Below are 19,852 nucleotides of genomic sequence, written 5' to 3'. Positions count from 1 at the left end.
TTCCTTCTGTGCCTCAGCTTTTTCACTTCTGTCTTGGTGAGATGGGTTCTCCTTTATTATTGCAATATTAACCTCTCGCCTCTCAGGTAGGCATCCATCCACCTGATGCCTTGTGTTGTGTGGCTCATTCCTCTGATGCCTCATGCCATAAGGGCCTATGTTTCTGTTTTAGTCGTGTGGTGGCAGTTTCAGGAGGGACGGAGAAAACGGAAAGTGAGAATATACAAATCAGAGCACTCAAATGTTTCAGAAATAATCATGTATACAATAATGTCATAGTAATAGTGCACTTTATTCCAATCCTTTTTCCTAGGAGCACCCTTTATACTTTGTATTTGCTACTTACTTGCCCTTAAATAAGATTGCAGTACACCCACTTTTTGTCTTATACCTGGTTATCATATCTTTCCACATTGAAAACGGAAACAGTTTGGCTGTTCAATTTCTCATGTGCCCTCTACATGGAGTTTCATCTTTGATTTGCCTTCCTGCCGCTACTGGTTCGTGTGTGACCTTACATGCTGTGATTGCGCTCTCATTTCTGTTTTGTGTCTTGTACCTGCTGTTGCCTGGTGAAGAACCTGGAAACTTTAACAATCCCAACATTGATACCCATTCTCTGCGCTGGGCTTCGAACTTCCTACAGCCCATTGAAATCTAAGCTGTGCAGCAAGTAAAAAATAATGGGGTGGGGGGAGAATTGGGGCCATGCAACGTAGATCTTATATGGCCACCCAACATTGTCCTGTTGTTTCTGCTTCTGATTGGTAACAGCCCCTGCTACACGTTAATGTATAATCAGCATTTGAGGGGGGCAGATTCAGCCTACCATTGTGTGCTCTTAAGGACTTTCTCTCATTTATTTCATGTCTAACTATGTAGGGGGCTGAAAGACCTACAAGTGGGTGCTATGTTGGCCTAATCACAAAATAAATCTTCTGTGTGAAACGTGGCCAGGCGTGATCTGTATTGATAGCTACTGGCCTACTGTCTGTCCCCCAACCCAGGACTCCCATTGAGGCTCGTCTCAGAAGCAGGGGCCTGTCAAGTCCCGATTTTCCATGTGTCAAAAATCAACATCAAAGCAGGCCGTTGGCTGATTAAGAAGTGATTTTGGTTGTGGATTCTTCTTCACCACCCATTGATGAGGGCGTTGTTCCATCTTCATAGTTGATTACGTTTGGGGATTGAGGAGTAATGTTTTGGCAGGATCTGAAAGGTGGCAATCACCTCCAATGTCTCTCTATCATGCTGTGCTTGTGTTGGCGTAGGGCAGGAGTGTCTTATCTGCTTGCTTAGCTCGTATTTCCATTTCTGGTTGCACGTGTTTCTTCATGTCTCTCATTTCTGCGATGCATCTGGTTAGTTTGAGGTTCTTTGTTTTTCAGCCCGGCCCAGGACAGCTCAGTTTCCATGAAAAAGATGGAGCTTTGTCCGGTCATCCTCAGTTTGGCAGAGAAAAGTAGAGTGGTTCTCAGGCTCATCTCACTGTATTTTAGCTTTACCCTAGGAAGGAAACCCTTTGGTGTAGGACAGCTAGCATGCAGTGCTTAAATAATAAGACTTTGCTATTATCTATTGTGGACTGCCCTGGCTGCTTGCAGAATGGCATCTCGGTTCTTGAAGTGAATCAATTTAACCACTATGAGTGTGGGCCGTGGACATTAAAGCTGCACTCAGGGACATGGTGGGCTCTTTCAATGGAGGACAGTCTCTGCAGTGCCACTTTATTTGATATACAAGTTCTAGGAAGTTATCCAGGTCTTGGACCTCCGAGCTTTCTGGTATTCCAATAACATGTATGTTGCTATGCCTAGGGGACCCGTCCATGTCTTCAGCTCTCCCCTCCAAGAAGCGGATGAAATCTGCACGGTCTTCCAACTGTTGCTGCAGTTCCATAGTTTGTGGTTGGAGCGCTTGGAGAAAATTCTGGGTAACCTGGCGGAAAATGCCCTTTTCCACACTCCATCGGCGGTCCTTGCGTCTGCCATATTACGATCGGCATAGATAGCCCATTTTCTGTCCATTGTGGTGTTTTGGGTTCGGCCAGAAATCTCCGACCGCACCAGTAGCAGACGGAGCCAATTAAGAGGTACCGCTGTGCGAATGTGGTTAAGACCGCCGGTCAAATCACGATGCCTCAAACAGCCCATCACACCGCAGCAGAGAATCCGGCCATACGGGGATGGTCGTGGCAGTACTGCGGATAGCTCCATGTGTTCCTGACCGCTGGGAAAACTGAGGTCTTTGGCCTTTCCACAGCAGTTTCAGACAGTGCATCCTAATCTGACCGCCGGTTTTGCCGCGGTACCTGCGGACGGTGCTTTTCCGCTACCATGGCGGTCGGGATGCTTTTCCGCCCGCCATGGTAATCGGCCCCTTAGTATTTTGGAGGGGGAGTGAGAGATTGCCAGTCCTTGACTGATGGCAGCCTCCCCAATCCATGTCTCAAGGCCTCCAATGCAGGAGGGATATCTTCCCAGGCAGGCACAGTATTGAGAGTCAGCCTTTGCTCTCTGGCAGGGCACTCTCAGCCCTAGGTGGCAGCAGTCAGTCCCACAGCGTGCCACTGGTATAGGGACCGCCAACCTCACCTTTTTTGGCATATTGGGACACTGGTGTGCACGGGGATCACTGCAGATTATCAGGTGTCTGACAGTTCGACTAAACTACAACTGCCACCTTGGGTGCTGTAGACACCCAAACCTCCCACACCGCTATATTATTTCTATAAAATGAGCAGACAATGTTTGGAAGCCTATGTCCTAACTTGTAGCTTGTACTGGTGCCCTTTTATTATGGTTCGCTTCCTGTTTTCTGCTATCCTCAGTTCTCAATCTACCTATCCTGCTGCTATTCCAATATTGCGACCATGCACCTCTTCCAATGCATTTTAATGTTTACCAGAAGCACCAGTCCTTTTTCCTACGCAAACATATGGCTGATCTATGAATGAACAATCCTAAATCATATAACTCTTTTACCTATTTTTTTTCTAATACACCTCCTATCTTAGGCATGTGTGTGTCGGGGGGGGGCACTTTGCGAAAGAAAGTCTGGACATAACAATTCTAACATCAGGGTTGACCCAATTTCAAAAGCAGAAGAAATGCAGCAGATGACTTACCCTCTCACATACAGCATGATATTTGATTGTGATCTCATCCCGCTCGGCACTTGTGTGCGCTAGCAGATCTTCTAAACGGCAGAGCTCCTGCTGTAAGAGGCGGTTTTCTTCTTGGATATTTGTTGTTGTTGCCTGCTCTTCTGCAGCTGAAAAGAAGATACATTGGAATTCAGAGCTAGGGCATGTTTTAATTGTAAAGTCATGGGAACTAAGCTCACATACTAAAGAAAGGATGGACACAGACACATAGTGGATGCGGGTATAACTGGTCTAGGGTATGTGCACTATCCCTTTTAATTTGCAGGGTCACCTGACTGGTGATGCGTGTGTTGGGTGGGTTCAAACACTGCCCATAGGTAGGAGCTGCTATACGATGTTTCCAGTAAGACAGTACAGTAAATAGAGCACCTTAATCTTTTTAGGTCTCGCCTAGGCCGCGCTTGCGCTATTTCTTCAAGACATGCTGTATTTAGGATATGGGCTTGAAAAAACACCCATCTTTTTCATTGGTTCCTCTTGCTGTCCTTTTGAAATGCTGGATTTTTATTGGTAAATACACTTAGTAGTCCCTCCTGTTGGAATTTCGTATCCTCCCATGAGGACTGGCCCTCTTACATGTGTTCTTACTGTTCAGGTTATTTATACTTAGAGAGAACTCTTTTTTTAGTTGGCCTGCCTCTTTGCTCATTAACTGTTCTGTTTACTTGTGTAATGAAACTTCGGTCGCTTCATTTGCTTTCTATCCCTTTATGCCTCCTTCTCACCCCTCTCACAACACTCCTTCGGTCGCTTTATGTCCCTTAATCTCCCCATGCCTCCTCCTCACCCCTCCAACAACACTGCTCGCATGCCCCTACCACTGTTCTGTTTTGCTAGTTTTTTTGTTTGGTTACTTTAGGCATAACTTGCAGTGTGGTGCTCTTGTTTAATATCCCTTAGCTGTCTACCCCCAACCCCCCTGCACGCCAAAGATCGCTGCATGAAATTTCATTACAAGACCGGAGGCTACCATTATGCATATTTCTTTTAATGCTAACTCCAAGCAGCCACTTAGAAGCAATACATCAAAAAGTGAAACAGATCTAGAATAGAATCTTCCAGATGTACAATAGCCATGCACATAGGATAGTCTGCCTCTTTTAAATGCAGCTCCAGGCAAATAAGTACATTTTCTCTTCACTTTCATGTATGACCTATATCTTCTAGAATGAGCAACTACATGTGTATGTATGTTTTCGCAACTTAATTAGTATACCTTTCTGAATGGACTTGTGTCCTTTGTAACTTAATGTGTATACCTTTCTGAATAGACTTATGCCTCTTTGACCTCAAACTCCTCTTAAATTTTGGCTCACACCTAACTGATTTCCAATTTATAGAAATCCTGCTCCCCTACCTCTCTGCCCTCACCCGACCTCACACTGCGTTTCCACACAATCACGGGTTACCCTGAAAATACAGACAAGTTGGGAACTCAAACCAAAAATCAATAATTAAAATAAAAAAATAGAAAACCTTTACCCCGTAGGTAGTTGAGGGGCTACCTGGGCAGCACAGTAAATCAACAGCTGATCGCTCCCAAGCATATCCTATGTAAGGAAGTCTGGCAGTTGGACACTCCTGTTATCAGCTGCTAACTGCGACCGCAAATACTCAAAAGCAATTTTTACACCAAAAACCTCATTTTACAATAAAGGAGCAAAAAATTTAAAAGACCTGATGTAACAAAGTCTTCATTTACATAAGCTGCTCTGACAAAGCCTTAATTTACATAAGCTCCTCTGAACCTTACTAATAAATCAGGTTGTCTGCCTTCTAAGCCATCAATATAGATTACTAAGTACTACAACCCGTAAAGGAATATAAAATCCAACATATCTGATGTAGAATCAGATGGTCTTGAGATACCTACCCCTATCATCAATAATGAAGAAATGAAAAAGATTATTCAACAAGAGATGCACTCCGGCATGCGCAAAACACTCAACTAGGTCATGTCAACCAAAATACCCTTAATTGAGGAAGAAGATGGCACCATTGAAACCCAGAAAGGCCAAAACGGGGAATGCAATAAACATGGGGCAAAAGATTAAAGTGAAAGACCAACATTGAAAGAACAAGCCCCATGAGCACATTGGGATGTCTAAGCACCTCAAATAATTTGGGAGGTCTACGCACCCCATCATATAAAGAAGGTCTAAGCACCTCAAACTAGAAGGGATGTCTACGCACCACAAAAGTATCAGGTGTCCTTAGCGACACAACCTATCAAGGCGTCCAAAGTGTCATGCAATTTCTAAGTGCTCGTCATGATACACAAGATCTTGAAACTGAACCACAAGGGGACAAAAACGAACCAGTTGGGTGAATATATCCCTGACCTAGACCAGGATGATACAGACTTTGAGAGTCCCCTATCAGAGGAAGAGCTCCCTTCATCCTCTAAAGAAATTATAACCAACCCACTGGGTGAGGAGATGTTCTCTCCACATCATATCAGACACCCGAGGAGCTCAGAATGGTGGTCGTAAGATCATGTAGCCGCATTCATAAAAAGATGTATTAGGAAATCCACTAAAAAGAGAAACACGAAATATCGTAAGGGCAGAATGTCCCAGACCAGTGGTTCAAGAAAAGGTATGCCCGACACCCAACCTCGACCCAGAATTAATCAAATTCCTATTCAAACTGGGTAGAGACCCCAGGAAGGGCATGAAAAGGTCACTGAAGGCCTGCCAGGATCGCATGCTTGATTTTTAGGACTGCTGACTAGAATAATTGAATGGGGAAAGACAGCCACATTAACGGTACACCGTTAGACTTAGATCTACTAAGCTAAGAGGATGGAGCCAGAAAACCCAGATCGTATTAGGGAACGCGAATGCAGGGATAAATGCAAGCGACGAAGAGTAGTCCTTACCATGATCATTCCTAAGCTCAGCGACATGGCTGACAAAGAACCCTCAGCAAACCCCAAAGGACTTCTATTTGGAGAGGACATGATCAAGATCTTAGGCAAATACGTTGAAACCTTCACAGCCCTAGGCAAAGCTCAGCACAGCATGCAATAAGTATTATACCCTAGTGTTTTTGCCAGGGCCGGCAGAAGGGGCCGCTCTACCGGCCGTGCCTACAAAAGGCCCTTTTTCAGATAATGAGGATTAAGTTGACTCATATTTTGTTTTACAGACTTGGAAAACAATTGCACAAGCCCCTTGGGTTTTAGAAACCATTCAAGGCTTCAATATGGAATTTTCGAAAACACCAACACAATCCTTACCCCCAAGAAACCTAGTACTGATCACAGAACAACATAAAATAGTAGAGGAAGAGGTAATGTCCCTAATAGAGAGAGGAGAAATTATATAAGTACCATGGGATCGTATGAAATTAGTAAGCACTCTCTTTCTGGTAGAGAAAAAAGACAAGGGTTGAAGACTAGCCATAAACCTGAGAGAATTGAACAAATCTCTCATCTACAGACACTTCAAAATGGAGAGTATCTACCTCCTGAGAGACATGCTTCTAGAAAAGGACTGGCTAGTGAAGTTGGACTTAAAAGATGCCTACTTTGCAATCCCCATGGCCTCAGAGTTCCAACCATACCTCCAATTCACATGGAACTGTTGTCTATTCCAATTCCAAGCTGTCCCCTTTGGGCTATCGTCTGCTCCCTGGTGTTTCACCAAGGGAATGAGAGCTATAGCATCCTTTTTGAGAGAAAGAGGGATACGACTAATTGTCTATCTCGACGACATTCTCATTATGTCCCAGCACCACTCTCAGATTCTTCAAGACCTGACTGACCCCCTCAAAAGCTCTGGATTTATTAGGATTCACTGTAGACACACTTTTGCTACTACCCAAGAAGAAAATCACGAAGATATGCAAAGAAATACGACTTTTATTAAAACGAGACCTCTTGTCTCTAAGAGAACTAGCCAGACCCCTGGGCCTCCTTTCGTCCTCTATCCAAGCTATCTTTCCGGGACCTTTACATTATCTAGCCCTTCAAAGAGTGAAGGCAAAAGCCCTCCATGCTGGACTATGGTACGGAGTCAAAGTAACCCTAGACCACGAAGCCAAATCAGAACTGAACTGATGGTTAGGGAATCTAGATGCCTTGGACAGCAAAACCATTTTCGGAAACTCCCCAGAATTCATTCTAGAGTCAGATGCGAGCCTTCATGGCTGGGGAGCGTGCTTACAGAATCAGAACATGGGAGGTCTATGGTCCTATACAGAGAGCTCACACCACATAAACTACCTAGAGTTAACTACTGGCATTTACACACCGCTGAGCTTCAAACAATCCCTTCAAGGCAGATTGGTTGTTCTAAAAATGGACAACATATCAGCTGTGGCATACATAAATTGCTTAGGGGGTACAAAATCCTCAGACCTATCAAATCTAGCCAAAAAACGATGGATGTTCTGTCTAGAACACAAGGTAGCCCTAAAAGCAGCATACTTACTGGGAAAAAGCGACATCACTGCTGACAATTCAAGACTCCTCCTAGACCACGGCAACTGGAAACTCAAGGCGAAAGCCTTCATAACTTTAGATTCAATCATTTTTATTACGTGGCCGCAAGGAAGCAAATACACAGCTTAGCTGCCTACATCATAGCACCGGCAGAGCGAAAACTACTGAAAATGACACAGCGTTTAGGTCTACATCCCTGAGGACAACCTTGCGAGAAGTTCAAGCCATAGTGAGTCAGTAAGAAACAAACCCCCCCTCCCTTCACCCAACCCCACCCTCCCCCTCCCTCCCTCCGCATCAGTTTGAATCTGGTAAAGTCAGTTCATTCTTGTGTCCAATCAATGGTCAGTTAACTAGTAAGTCAATTCGTGGATGCACCAGGCGGTTCTAAAGGTATAGGACGCAGAATTTGCAGATATTTCGGGCACGTGACTTCTCTCATATCTTTGGTAAGAATCTGCAAGAAAGGAGCCCACAATTTTGCAAAGTCCTTGCCTTTTCCATCTACACTCAGCGATAACCGCTCCATTGCTAAAAGTTGCCAAAGTTTCTGAATAAAATCTCGAGAGTCTGGAATTGTCAGCGATCCCCAATGTGCTAGGAGCACCTGTCGCGCAGACAGCAATGCCATGGCGATTTGCTTACCCTTCAGTGATTTCAGCGGAAAAAACTTAGGATGGGGGAGACCTAACAAGGTATACTCGGGAGTACGTGGCAAAGTAATCTGAAATGCTGCATCAATGTCATCAATGATTGCTGTCCAATAGCGCACCAGTTTGGGGCAGCACCAAAGTAAATGCACCAGAGTGCCAACAAGACCACACCCCCGCCAGCAGAGGTCTGACTTGGAGCTATCCCAACTCTTAATGCGCATTGGAGTATAATACCAGTGAGTAACCACCTTATATGCAGATTCCGCCCCTGCCGTGTTGGAGGCAGTATGGTGCGCTCTGTAAAAAATGTGTTCCCACTCTTTGTGCAACAAGGGCCTCCCTAGGTCAGTTTCCCATCTGACCTGCGCTTTTGTGCGGTGCCTCTTCGCTTGTGCACTGATCATGGCATAAAGTTCAGAGATGAGCTTACTATCGTCCTGTTTACACCCCAGCCATTTTTCGAAGGCCATCAGGGGGCGAGACATTAGAGTGAAATTCTCCGGCCGCGTAACCCAGTGTACGACCTGCGAATAGTGGAAGGCATCGTACTCAGGCAAATCATAATCCCTACGCAGGCTGAGGAAAGGGAATCACTTCCCTGAGATCAAACTGGGCACCCACCCTTTTGCAACCCCCCTCCCGCCATTTTTGGAAGATCTGGGATGCGCATCCTGCCTGAAAGTCGGGGTTGTCTACTATGGGGGACAGAGGGGAAGGGAAAGTAGTCCATCCTCTCGGGCATGCTAATCAATCCCAAACTTTGAGAGTCAGGGAGGTAACCGGAGAGGAGTATAGCCCCTCGCTCTATGCAGATGCGGAAGCCACAGTTCCCGCCATATGTTCCGACCGGCCACCGTTTAATCCATAAAATTCCAGTGCTTGCTGGACAGAGGCTTGTTCCATTCCGTGATGAAACAGACATGTTGCCTGATAATAGGTGCTCACTATCGGGAAGCCGAGCCCTCCCTGCGCCTTCGAGGAGGTCACATGCGCAAATGCGAGCCGTGGTTTCTTATTGTCCCATAAGAACTTATTAAGAAGGCCCTGTAGTTTGCGAAGCGCACCTGGCCGCGGGCTCAAACAAAGCATTTGGAAGATGTAGAGGATGCGCGGTAACACCGTCATCTTCACTGCCGCCAACCTGCCATACCACGCTAGCTTGAGACGCGTTCAGTCCGCCTGTGCCTTGGTCGTCTGCTCCAGCAACAGAGAGTAGTTAAGAGCGACCGTCCTAGCAATGGAAGAGGTCAGACGAATGGCCAGGTAGGTAATATCTGTGAACACCCAATGGAATTCAAAATCTTGTTGGAGATCCTGTATCTCAGTCTCCGGGATAGAAGTATTGAGGATTTGCGATTTTGTGAAGTTGACCTTGAACCCCGCTACATTTCCAAAGGTAGAAAGCTCCCTAGTCAAATACTGCAGTGTCGTTCGGGGTTGTGTGAGTGAGGGGATTTCATCATCAGCATACATACTAATTTTATGAACATCAGCTCTAAACTTCAGGCCCGCAATGTGAGGGTTGGAACGAACGCGTTGAGCGAAAGGCTCCATGTAGAGCGCAAATAAGAGGGGGGACAAGGGGCAGCCCTGCCGCGTGCCCCGGGCAATAGGGAACAGGGTTGACTTGCAGCTATTGACCCGCACCGCCTCCTTGGTGAAGGCATACAGACAACTAACCCAACGGATTAAATTATCTCCGAACCCGACTGTACGTAGCACCGCGAATAAATATTCCCAATCAACCCGATCAAAAGCCTTCTCCGCGTCTATCGAAAGCAGAAAGGTGAATAAGATCAATGAGGTGTAATAGTCTCTTAGTATTATCCCCTCCTTGCCTCGTCGGGATAAAGCCGGACTGATCCGGGTCTACAATGTTATCCATGAGGGGACTAAGTCGTGAGGCTAACACACCCGCAAACAACTTTGCGTCAATATTAAGAAGCGAGATTGGTCTGTACGACTCACACTCCTCTGGATCTTTCCCGGGTTTCAGAATTACAGAGACGGCCGCCTCAGACATGGAAGGCGTCACCCCCCCAGTGTCTAGGAAGGAGTTAAAAAGCTTTGTTAAAAGGGGAGCCAGCTCTGCACAAAATTGCTTGTAGAACAGGGCTGAAAAGCCATCAGGGCCCGGCGATTTAGCCACTTTGAGCCGTGCTATTGCCGATATTACCTCCGCGAGGGGAACAGGGGAGTCCAAATCGTCAGCCGACGTTTTAAGTAAGGGGGTGATCTTACAGGAAGCCAAATATTCCCCTGGGTCATGCAAAGGGGTGCCTTCCCTCAAATAAAGGCGTTGGTGTTAGACCCGGCCTCGTAGCATGGCTCTTCCTGTCCTCGCACTACCTAACCTGGTACCAGGGACCCCAAGCACACGGCCCAGCCGATCCTTCCCACCAGAACACACACACGCAGCCCGGGCCTCCCCGTCCACGGCCTCTCTCCTTTCGGCCACCCCGGGCACGCGTGCCCACTTCGTGCACCAAGATGGCCGCCGGCCCCAGCACAACCCGGGCCTAGAGGCGCCACTCCGGCTGGAGGACATCACGCTTCCATGGGATGAGGGAGGGAGGAGCAGTTTCTATCGCACCTCTGAACTCCCCTGGGACGATGGGTTTCGATCGCCCCGCCGGCCTCCCTGCGGGCTGGCTCCACGCCTGCTGGGTGTCTGGGACTCCTCCCGACCCGGCCCTGAAAGGATCAAAAGACAATAGCAGGAAACCTCGACAAGCGACCCCCAGGTGGCAAGACCCCTGCCTGCACAGACTCCGGACATCAAAGAGGGGTCGACCTATAACAAGGGGTGCTCTGGGACTGTCCGGCAGATTCGCCTTGGAACATCTGAGCCCTGCTGAGTGACTCGCGGCTCCCTGAAGATCGTAAGACCTCCGAACTTGTGCTTGAGCCCTGCTGAGTGACTCGCGGCTCCCTGAAGATCGTAAGACCTCCGAACTTGTGCTTGAGCCCTGCTGAGTGACTCGCGGCTCCCCGAAGAACGTAAGACCTCCGAACTTGTGCTTGAGCCCTGCTGAGTGACTCGCGGCTCCCTGAAGATCGTAAGACCTCCGAACTTGTGCTTGAGCCTGCTGAGTGACTCGCGGCTCCCCCTGACTCTCTTTGGTCCCGCCGGACCCCACGACGACAAGCGTATCCCCCAGCTTGAGGATTGTGAGCTGTGCGCGGGGTACGCTCCTGCATTTGATCCGATCCCCCCAAAGACTGTCCCGCTACCTCCTACCCCCGCCAAGACTCTGTGAGCCCCCGCTCTGCTTGTAAATATCTGCCTTGCTGATCATAAAGATCCTACCACTTCGATTTGATAAAGCTTGAATCCTAAGAACCCTCGGTGTGGTGTCTCTTTGTCGTGTGGTGCCAAGTGTACGATCCTAGGTACGGGATTCCTCCCCTGCGGAATCTCCCGCCAGTGTCTGGCTACGATACCTTGAGGGTGGGTCTCAGGACAGTCAGGGCCCCCTCCGGGCTCCCCTGAGGTCGCCTTCTAACATTGGTGGCAAGCGACGGGATTCGGGCCCATAACCTAGAGATCGTACCGTGAACGACTGACACACTACCGACAAAGATGGCAGAAGGAAGCGCCATGAGCCCCGCAGAAACCAACACCAACAGGGTGTTCCAGGTGGAACAACTAGAAGAATACACGCACAAAGAACTGAAGCAATTCTGCACAGAACTTAAAATCGCTACCACCGGTCTCAACACCAAAGAAGATTTGCAGAAAGCACTGAAAGCTTGGGTGGATGCCGGGGCCTCCCGCCCAGAAGGCATGGGGGAGCGACACGACGAAGCAGAACCCACCCAAGGCGAAAGCAGCAGCAATCAGGTGCGAGGCTTCGTGCCAGACGGGGGCCTTTCCCCGGAAGAGCTCGCAGACAGAGAGAAAAGTCGCAATCACATACTCGAGTTAGCCAAACTCAAAATCGAAGGCGAATTGAAATTAGCAGAAAAAAAGCTAGCAGTAGAACAAATGCGCGTACAAGGCGAATTGGAGGAGAAGAAGCTCCAACGGGAGCACGAAGGAAGGAAGCTTCAACTAGAGCACGAACGCAGCTTGAAGGAGATCGAGCTCAAAGCCAGAAACGAGGAAGGGAGGCCCCCGGGGAACCGAGAGGCGACCTCCCCGGCGGAACAGAAGGTCCACATCCCCAAGGACACGGTCAAAGAATATTATAAAAATGATGACATTCAACAATGGTTCAGGGCCTACGAGGTCGCCATGACCTCTCATCGGGTCCCGCAGAAGGACTGGGGGGCAGGGCTGTGGGGACGGTTTCTGAGCGAAGGAAGGGACACCCTGCTCGACCTATCCCTCTCCCTGCAGACCTCCTACAGCCACATGAAAGAGGCTCTCCTCACTAGGTACGGCCTCACCCCAGAGATGTACCGTCAGCGATTCCGGGACTGCAGGAAGATCCCGGGCACCACCTGGGTGGAGTATGTAAACTTTTTCAGTCGGGCCTTCGATGGGTGGATCAAGGGCAGCAAGGTCACCACCCTCGAGGAACTCACCGACCTCATGTTGTGGGAACACCTGGCGGCGAACTGCTTTGTGGAACTACGCCAGCATCTGCTCGACAGCAAACTCACCGATCCCCGGAAGCTGGCTGTGGAAGCAGACCGCTGGACCAACACCCGGGTCCCCCGGAGCAGTGTAGGAGAATACCCCCGAGCCAGTCAGGGACCACCCCGCCAGAGAGGGGGAGGGAACCAGGGAGGGCAGAGAGAGTCCCAGTCGAGTCCCCCGAAGGCCCAACCTCCACCTTTCCCGGCGCCCCCCCACCAGTCTCCGGACCCCCCGGGAGACGGGGGCACCGGGTAACCATCACTTGTTTCCGTTGTCAAAGGCCCGGGCACTACGCCAATGACCCGGAGTGCCCCATGGCCCCCCAGGTCCCCCCTGCTGCAAACCCTGCTAGACAGATAGCCAACGTAGCCCTGGGGGAGAAGGTTGAGGACACCGGGGAGTGGGAACCCGCAGCTATGGCCCTAGTGTCCCTGGGAGACAGAGAGATGGTCCCTGGTAGCCTCCTGCCCTCCAACACGAAGAAGTACGGGCAGCTCGTCAAAATCAATGGCCACCAGATAGAAGCCCTGCGAGACACCGGGGCCAGCATCACCGGTGTCCTCAGGCACTTAGTCCCCGAGGAGCAGATCCTACCCAACGTCTTTTGCCCCGTAATTTCCGCAGATAATAGAGAGAGTTTGTGTCAGGTAGCCCTGGTGCCGTTTGAGTGGGGAGGGGTGATAGGTAAACTGAGGGTTGCCGTAAGAACCTCCCAGCCGGTCGACTGCCTCTTAGGGAACGACCTGGAGAGTTCTCCCTGGAAGTACGTCGAGCGCAAGGCCCACCTAGAGATGATGGGACTCCCCGAGTGGGTGTGCGCCACCACCCGATCTATGTCCGCCCGACTCACCCCCCTGGGGGAAGTCGAGGACCCCCCGACCGAGGGAGTCAGAGCAGTCCCCGCCGAGGGTCCTCCCGTCCCCCCATCGGGAGGGTCAGTCGCCAGCGACGAACCCTCACCGTCCGACACCACCCCGGTCCCCGAGTTAAGCGATCTGGCCGAATTGGCCCCGTGGCGCCACGAGGGCGGGCCCACCCGGGAGGAGTTCTGCCGGGAGCAAGCCACCTGTCCTTCCCTGGTCGGACTACGGCACCAGGCCGAGGGCCAAGCCGCAGGCGACCAGACCGGAACACACCGAGTTTATTGGGAGAATAACCTCTTGTACAGTGAGCAGAAGTCGGTGGAGCTAGGATCCGGCCGGGTGCTGGTGGTACCCCTACGCTTCTGAGACTTCCTCCTGGGCTTTGCCCACGACGTCCCCCTCGCCGGCCACCTGGGTCAAGACAAAACCTACAGCCGTCTCGTGACTCACTTTTACTGGCCTAGGATGAGAGTAGCTGTAGAAGCCCACTGCAAGTCCTGTCCCACGTGCCAGGCTAGTGGGAAGAGTGGGGGGAAGCGCAAGGCTCCCCTCCAACCCTTCCCGGTCGTCAGTACCCCATTCGAAAGAGTCGGAATCGACATCGTGGGGCCCCTGGATCCCCCCACCTCCCAAGGTCACCGTTTCATTCTGGTCCTAGTGGATCACGCCACCCGATACCCTGAGGCGATACCCCTACGCACCGTCACGGCTCCCGTGGTGGGCCGAGCCCTGATGGGGATCTTTTCCCGGGTGGGTTTTCCCCGCGAGGTCGTGAGCGATCGCGGCACTAATTTTATCTCGAGATACATGACGTCCCTGTGGCAACAATGTGGGGTGTCCTATAAGTTCACCACCCCGTACCATCCCCAAGGGAACGGCCTAGTAGAAAGGTTTAACCGGACTCTGAAGGGGATGATCAACGGCCTAGAAGAACCCCTCCGGCGTAAGTGGGACGTCCTGCTCCCCTGCCTCCTGTTCGCTTACCGGGAAGTCCCACAGAAGTCCTTGGGGTTCAGCCCGTTTGAATTACTATATGGACACCCCGTCCGAGGTCCCCTCAGTCTGGTTAAGGAAGGGTGGGAGGCAGCACCCCAGACCCCCCCACGAGATGTGTTCCAATACGTTCTGGCCCTCCGGAACCAGACCAGGAAGTTCCGAAAGCTGGCCGAGGCCAACCGGGAGGCAAGCCAAGAAGAGATGAAGCGCTGGTACGACCAGAATGCCACTCTGGTCGAGTTCCAGCCGGGCCAGCAGGTATGGGTCATGGCCCCCGTGAAGCCTGGCGCCCTCCAGGACAAGTGGACCGGGCCCTTCAAAGTGATTGAGCGGAAGAGTCCAGTCACGTACTTGGTGGACGTCCAGTCGCCCCGGGATCCCCTGCGGGTCCTACACGTGAACCGCCTCAAGCCTCACTTCGTACGGACAGAACTGAGCCTCCTGCTGGCCACCGATGACGGGGCCGAAGATGAGTCCGATCCCCTCCCGGACCTCCTGTGTGTCAAGGAGAAGGATGGCTCTGTAGAGGGAGTGAACCTCTCCCCATCCCTCACTGACCAGCAACAAGCGGACTGTCGCCAGCTCCTAGGACAATTCTCCGACCTCTTCTCCCTGATCCCCCGAGTCACCGACTGGTGTGTCCATGATGTGGACACCGGGGACAGCCCGCCAGTAAGACACCGAGCCTACCGAGTCCCTGACCGAGTCCGGTCCTGCATTCAAGCTGAAGTCTCGAAGATGTTGACCCTGGGGGTGATCGAGCCATCCGATAGTCCCTGGGCCAGTCCCGTGGTCCTAGTTCCGAAGGCAGCGGCCCCCGGTGTCGCCCCCGTGCTCCGATTCTGCGTGGACTACCGGGGGCTCAATGACGTCACCCGGGCCGATGCCCACCCCATCCCCCAAGCAGTCGAGCTCATTGACCGACTCGGGGCGGCCCGGTTCCTCAGCACATTCGACCTCACCTGCGGATACTGGCAGATTGCGCTCACAGAGGAAGCCAAGGAGCGGTCCGCCTTCTCCACCCCAGATGGACATTATCGCTTCCGCGTAATGCCCTTCGGAATGAAAAATGCCCCGGCCACCTTCCAGCGCCTGGTGAATAGGGTCCTGGCCGGGATGGAACAGTTCAGTGCGGCCTATCTAGACGACATCGCTGTTTTCAGTTCCGGGTGGAGTGAGCACCTCCAGCACCTCCGGAGAGTGCTAACCGCCCTGCGCCAGGCAGGCCTCACAGTAATAGCCAGCAAGTGCCAGATTGGGCAAGGATCAGTAGTCTACCTGGGGCACCAGGTCGGGAGCGGTCAGGTTGCCCCTCTACAGCCAAAGATCGACGCCATCCTAGCCTGGGAACCACCCACCACCCAAACAGAGGTCCGAGCCTTCCTGGGCCTCACTGGCTACTACCGAAGATTCATCCGGGGGTATGGCAGCCTGGTTGGCCCCCTCACCGAACTCACATAAAAAAAACAGCCCAAGAGGGTGCAGTGGACGACTGCCTGCCAGGAAGCGTTCGATGCCCTAAAGAAGGCCATGTGCACGGCCCCCGTCCTCCAGGCTCCCGACTACTCCAAGGAGTTCGTAGTCCAGACCGATGCCTCCGAGCATGGCATTGGAGCCGTCCTGTCCCAGGTGAATGACCAAGGCCTAGACCAGCCCATCGCCTTCCTCAGCCGGCGGCTGTTGCCCAGAGAACAGAGGTGGAGCACCATTGAGCGCGAAGCATTTGCCGTAGTCTGGGCCCTCAAAAAGCTGCGCCCTTACCTGTTTGGCACCCATTTCAAAGTACAAACCGACCATCGGCCCTTGCGATGGCTCATGCAGATGCGAGGAGAAAACCCCAAGCTACTGCGGTGGTCAATCTCCCTCCAGGGGATGGATTTCACCGTAGAACATCGCCCTGGTACGGACCACGCCAACGCGGACGGCCTCTCCCGGTTCTTCCGCCTCAGCGAAGAGAACCCCCCAAGATGATGGGTAGTTCTCTCCGGCTTTCAGCTGGGGGGGACGCGTGTTAGACCCGGCCTCGTAGCATGGCTCTTCCTGTCCTCGCACTACCTAACCTGGTACCAGGGACCCCAAGCACACGGCCCAGCCGATCCTTCCCACCAGAACACACACACGCAGCCCGGGCCTCCCCGTCCACGGCCTCTCTCCTTTCGGCCACCCCGGGCACGCGTGCCCACTTCGTGCACCAAGATGGCCGCCGGCCCCAGCACAACCCGGGCCTAGAGGCGCCACTCCGGCTGGAGGACATCACGCTTCCAGGGGATGAGGGAGGGAGGAGCAGTTTCTATCGCACCTCTGAACTCCCCTGGGACGATGGGTTTCGATCGGCCCGCCGGCCTCCCTGAGGGCTGGCTCCACGCCTGCTGGGTGTCTGGGACTCCTCCCGACCCGGCCCTGAAAGGATCAAAAGACAATAGCAGGAAACCTCGACAAGCGACCCCCAGGTGGCAAGACCCCTGCCTGCACAGACTCCGGACATCAAAGAGGGGTCGACCTATAACAAGGGGTGCTCTGGGACTGTCCGGCAGATTCGCCTTGGAACATCTGAGCCCTGCTGAGTGACTCGCGGCTCCCTGAAGATCGTAAGACCTCCGAACTTGTGCTTGAGCCCTGCTGAGTGACTCGCGGCTCCCTGAAGATCGTAAGACCTCCGAACTTGTGCTTGAGCCCTGCTGAGTGACTCGCGGCTCCCCGAAGAACGTAAGACCTCCGAACTTGTGCTTGAGCCCTGCTGAGTGACTCGCGGCTCCCTGAAGATCGTAAGACCTCCGAACTTGTGCTTGAGCCTGCTGAGTGACTCGCGGCTCCCCCTGACTCTCTTTGGTCCCGCCGGACCCCACGACGACAAGCGTATCCCCCAGCTCGAGGATTGTGAGCTGTGCGCCGGGTACGCTCCTGCATTTGATCCGATCCCCCCAAAGACTGTCCCGCTACCTCCTACCCCCGCCAACACTCTGTGAGCCCCCGCTCTGCTTGTAAATATCTGCCTTGCTGATCATAAAGATCCTACCACTTCGATTTGATAAAGCTTGAATCCTAAGAACCCTCGGTGTGGTGTCTCTTTGTCGTGTGGTGCCAAGTGTACGATCCTAGGTACGAGATTCCTCCCCTGCGGAATCTCCCGCCAGTGCCTGGCTACGATACCTTGAGGGTGGGTCTCAGGACAGTCGGGGCCCCCTCCGGGCTCCCCTGAGGTCGCCTTCTAACAGTTGGTAAAACTGACGAACGGTATCGGCAATCATGGAATCCGTGGTATGCTCTACTGCATTCTGACCCCGTATGACGGGGATTGCGGACAACTGCGCCTGCGCCCGTAATCTATGTGCGAGCATCCTCCCACATTTATCCCCACTGAGGTAGAATTTGTGCCGGAGCCGCAGGAGCGCATGCTCAGCCCTATCCAGATCCAGATGTTTCAGCATACGGCGCCGCGTTTCCAACTCCCTCCATACTCTCGGCGCCCCAGTGAGCTTGTGAACTACCTCCAGTTCACCTACCTCCATCTCAAGCTCCGTTCATTTTCCTTTGCGGAGTCGCGCATAGGATGCCGCAACCGCGATAAATTCCCCCCGTACTACTAGCTACAAGGCTCCCCATACCAACGCGAGGGGTGTGTCTCCCCGATCATTCTCAGAGATGTAATGTTTTATAATGTCCTGAATCCGTTGAGTGATGTCGTCAGAGTGAAGGAGGGAATCGCGAAGGCGCCAGCCCGGAGTAGTAGAACACGCGCAGCGTGCTGGCAGTTGGACTGAAATGAGGGCATGATCTGAGAGGGATCGAGGAGTAATATCCGCAGTGCACAAGTGAGGGAAAAGAGATGTTGAGGCCAGAAAGTGGTCAAGACGCGCATATGCTTTGTGTGCTGCTGAAAAGTATGTATAGTCGCGCTCTTTCTGGTGCTGCATTCGCAACACATCCCACAGTCCGCAGTCAGATAGCCATTGTTTCCCAGCTCGTGACAATGCCCCTGTCTGATTAGACCGCTGCCCCGACATATCTAACTCTGGATCCATTACTACATTTAAGTCTTCCCAGATCAGAAGTGCTGAATCAGGAGAAGCAAGAGCCTCAGACAGGGCTAAGTGCAAAAAGGGTTCTTGTCGCTCATTTGGGGCATATAAGGACCCGAATGTAAAATGCATATCCCCCCATTGCACCCTGACTGACAAGAACCGTCCCTTCAGCTCTGCTATTGTAGAAACTAATTTGCATTGTGAACATGCGCTAAAGAGGATCGCCACCCCATTTTGTTTGTACAGCCCTGAGGACCAAAACTGTTGTGGGAAGCACCTATGTCGCATATGCTTGGTGTCTTTAGGCAAAAGGTGGGTTTCTTGTAGCAAACAAATATCCCCCCCAGCATTTTCTAAAAGGGAAAGTATTGCTAACCGCTTGACAGGATTATTTAACCCCCGTACATTCAGGTTCACAATTTTCAGATCTTTACCCATCGTAGTTGTGAGGGGGCGAAAGACCATACGTCTGCCCTAGCCCACTAGAATCAGAAACAGTGACTGACATCTCATATAAATTACCCGCCACTTCTGCCCATGAACTGATGCGGAGCCCCCAAAAAAATACCCAAAAACCCCAATCCCCAAACATTAGAGAACAGCAAAGCAAGAAAAGAAACAACGGAGAGTCGAAAGATATGACAAAAGTTCATCTTGATGGTCAAACGTTCAGGGGGACGTGGCACACTCCCAGTCCAAACCATGTAGTACAGAGCAACCACACTGTATGCCGGGGAGCAATGGTACTACTCACATTTCAACTCTGCCCTCCCTCCGGCGCCATCACGTGGACCCAGATAGGTGCCAAACCTCAAGAAGAGCAAGGAACGACCGTGTTCTCCGTCACCTGTGACACCGACGAGAGGGCCGCATCTCACTCCAGCCTTCTCGCAGCCGAATCCGGCATGGAGCTGGACAGCGATCTTCCAACCTGCTGCCATTCAGAAGAGTGCTGGCATCGACGAGGAAGTTTCGTCATCACCAGACGTGGCAGGGGGCTGTTCCAGACCTAGGATGTTATGTGCGTCTTCCAGAGAGCGGATCTGCAGGAGTTTGCCTTGATATTTGAAGATGAGGCGGAACGGATGATCCCAGGAGTAGGGAATGCCCTGATCTCAAA

At 51.8% G+C, this 19,852-nt stretch overlaps 1 protein-coding gene across 1 annotated transcript in view; it reads right to left on the bottom strand.

The window, feature by feature from the left end:
• Positions 1 to 19,852, bottom strand: part of LOC146785406 (uncharacterized) — a 2,064,968-nt gene that overhangs the window by 1,819,498 nt on the left and 225,618 nt on the right. Inside the window, exon 3 of the mRNA XM_085634420.1 lies at positions 3,128 to 3,273. Within this exon, the coding sequence (XP_085490546.1) occupies positions 3,128 to 3,273 (146 nt within the window). The remainder of the gene's footprint in view (positions 1 to 3,127; positions 3,274 to 19,852) is intronic.

This window comes from Triturus cristatus, chromosome 11 (assembly GCF_964204655.1).
Source record: "Triturus cristatus chromosome 11, aTriCri1.1, whole genome shotgun sequence".
Lineage (NCBI taxonomy): Eukaryota > Metazoa > Chordata > Amphibia > Caudata > Salamandridae > Triturus > Triturus cristatus.
The sequence above is the reverse complement of the archived record's forward strand: the minus strand, read 5'-3'. Positions and strand labels throughout refer to the sequence as shown.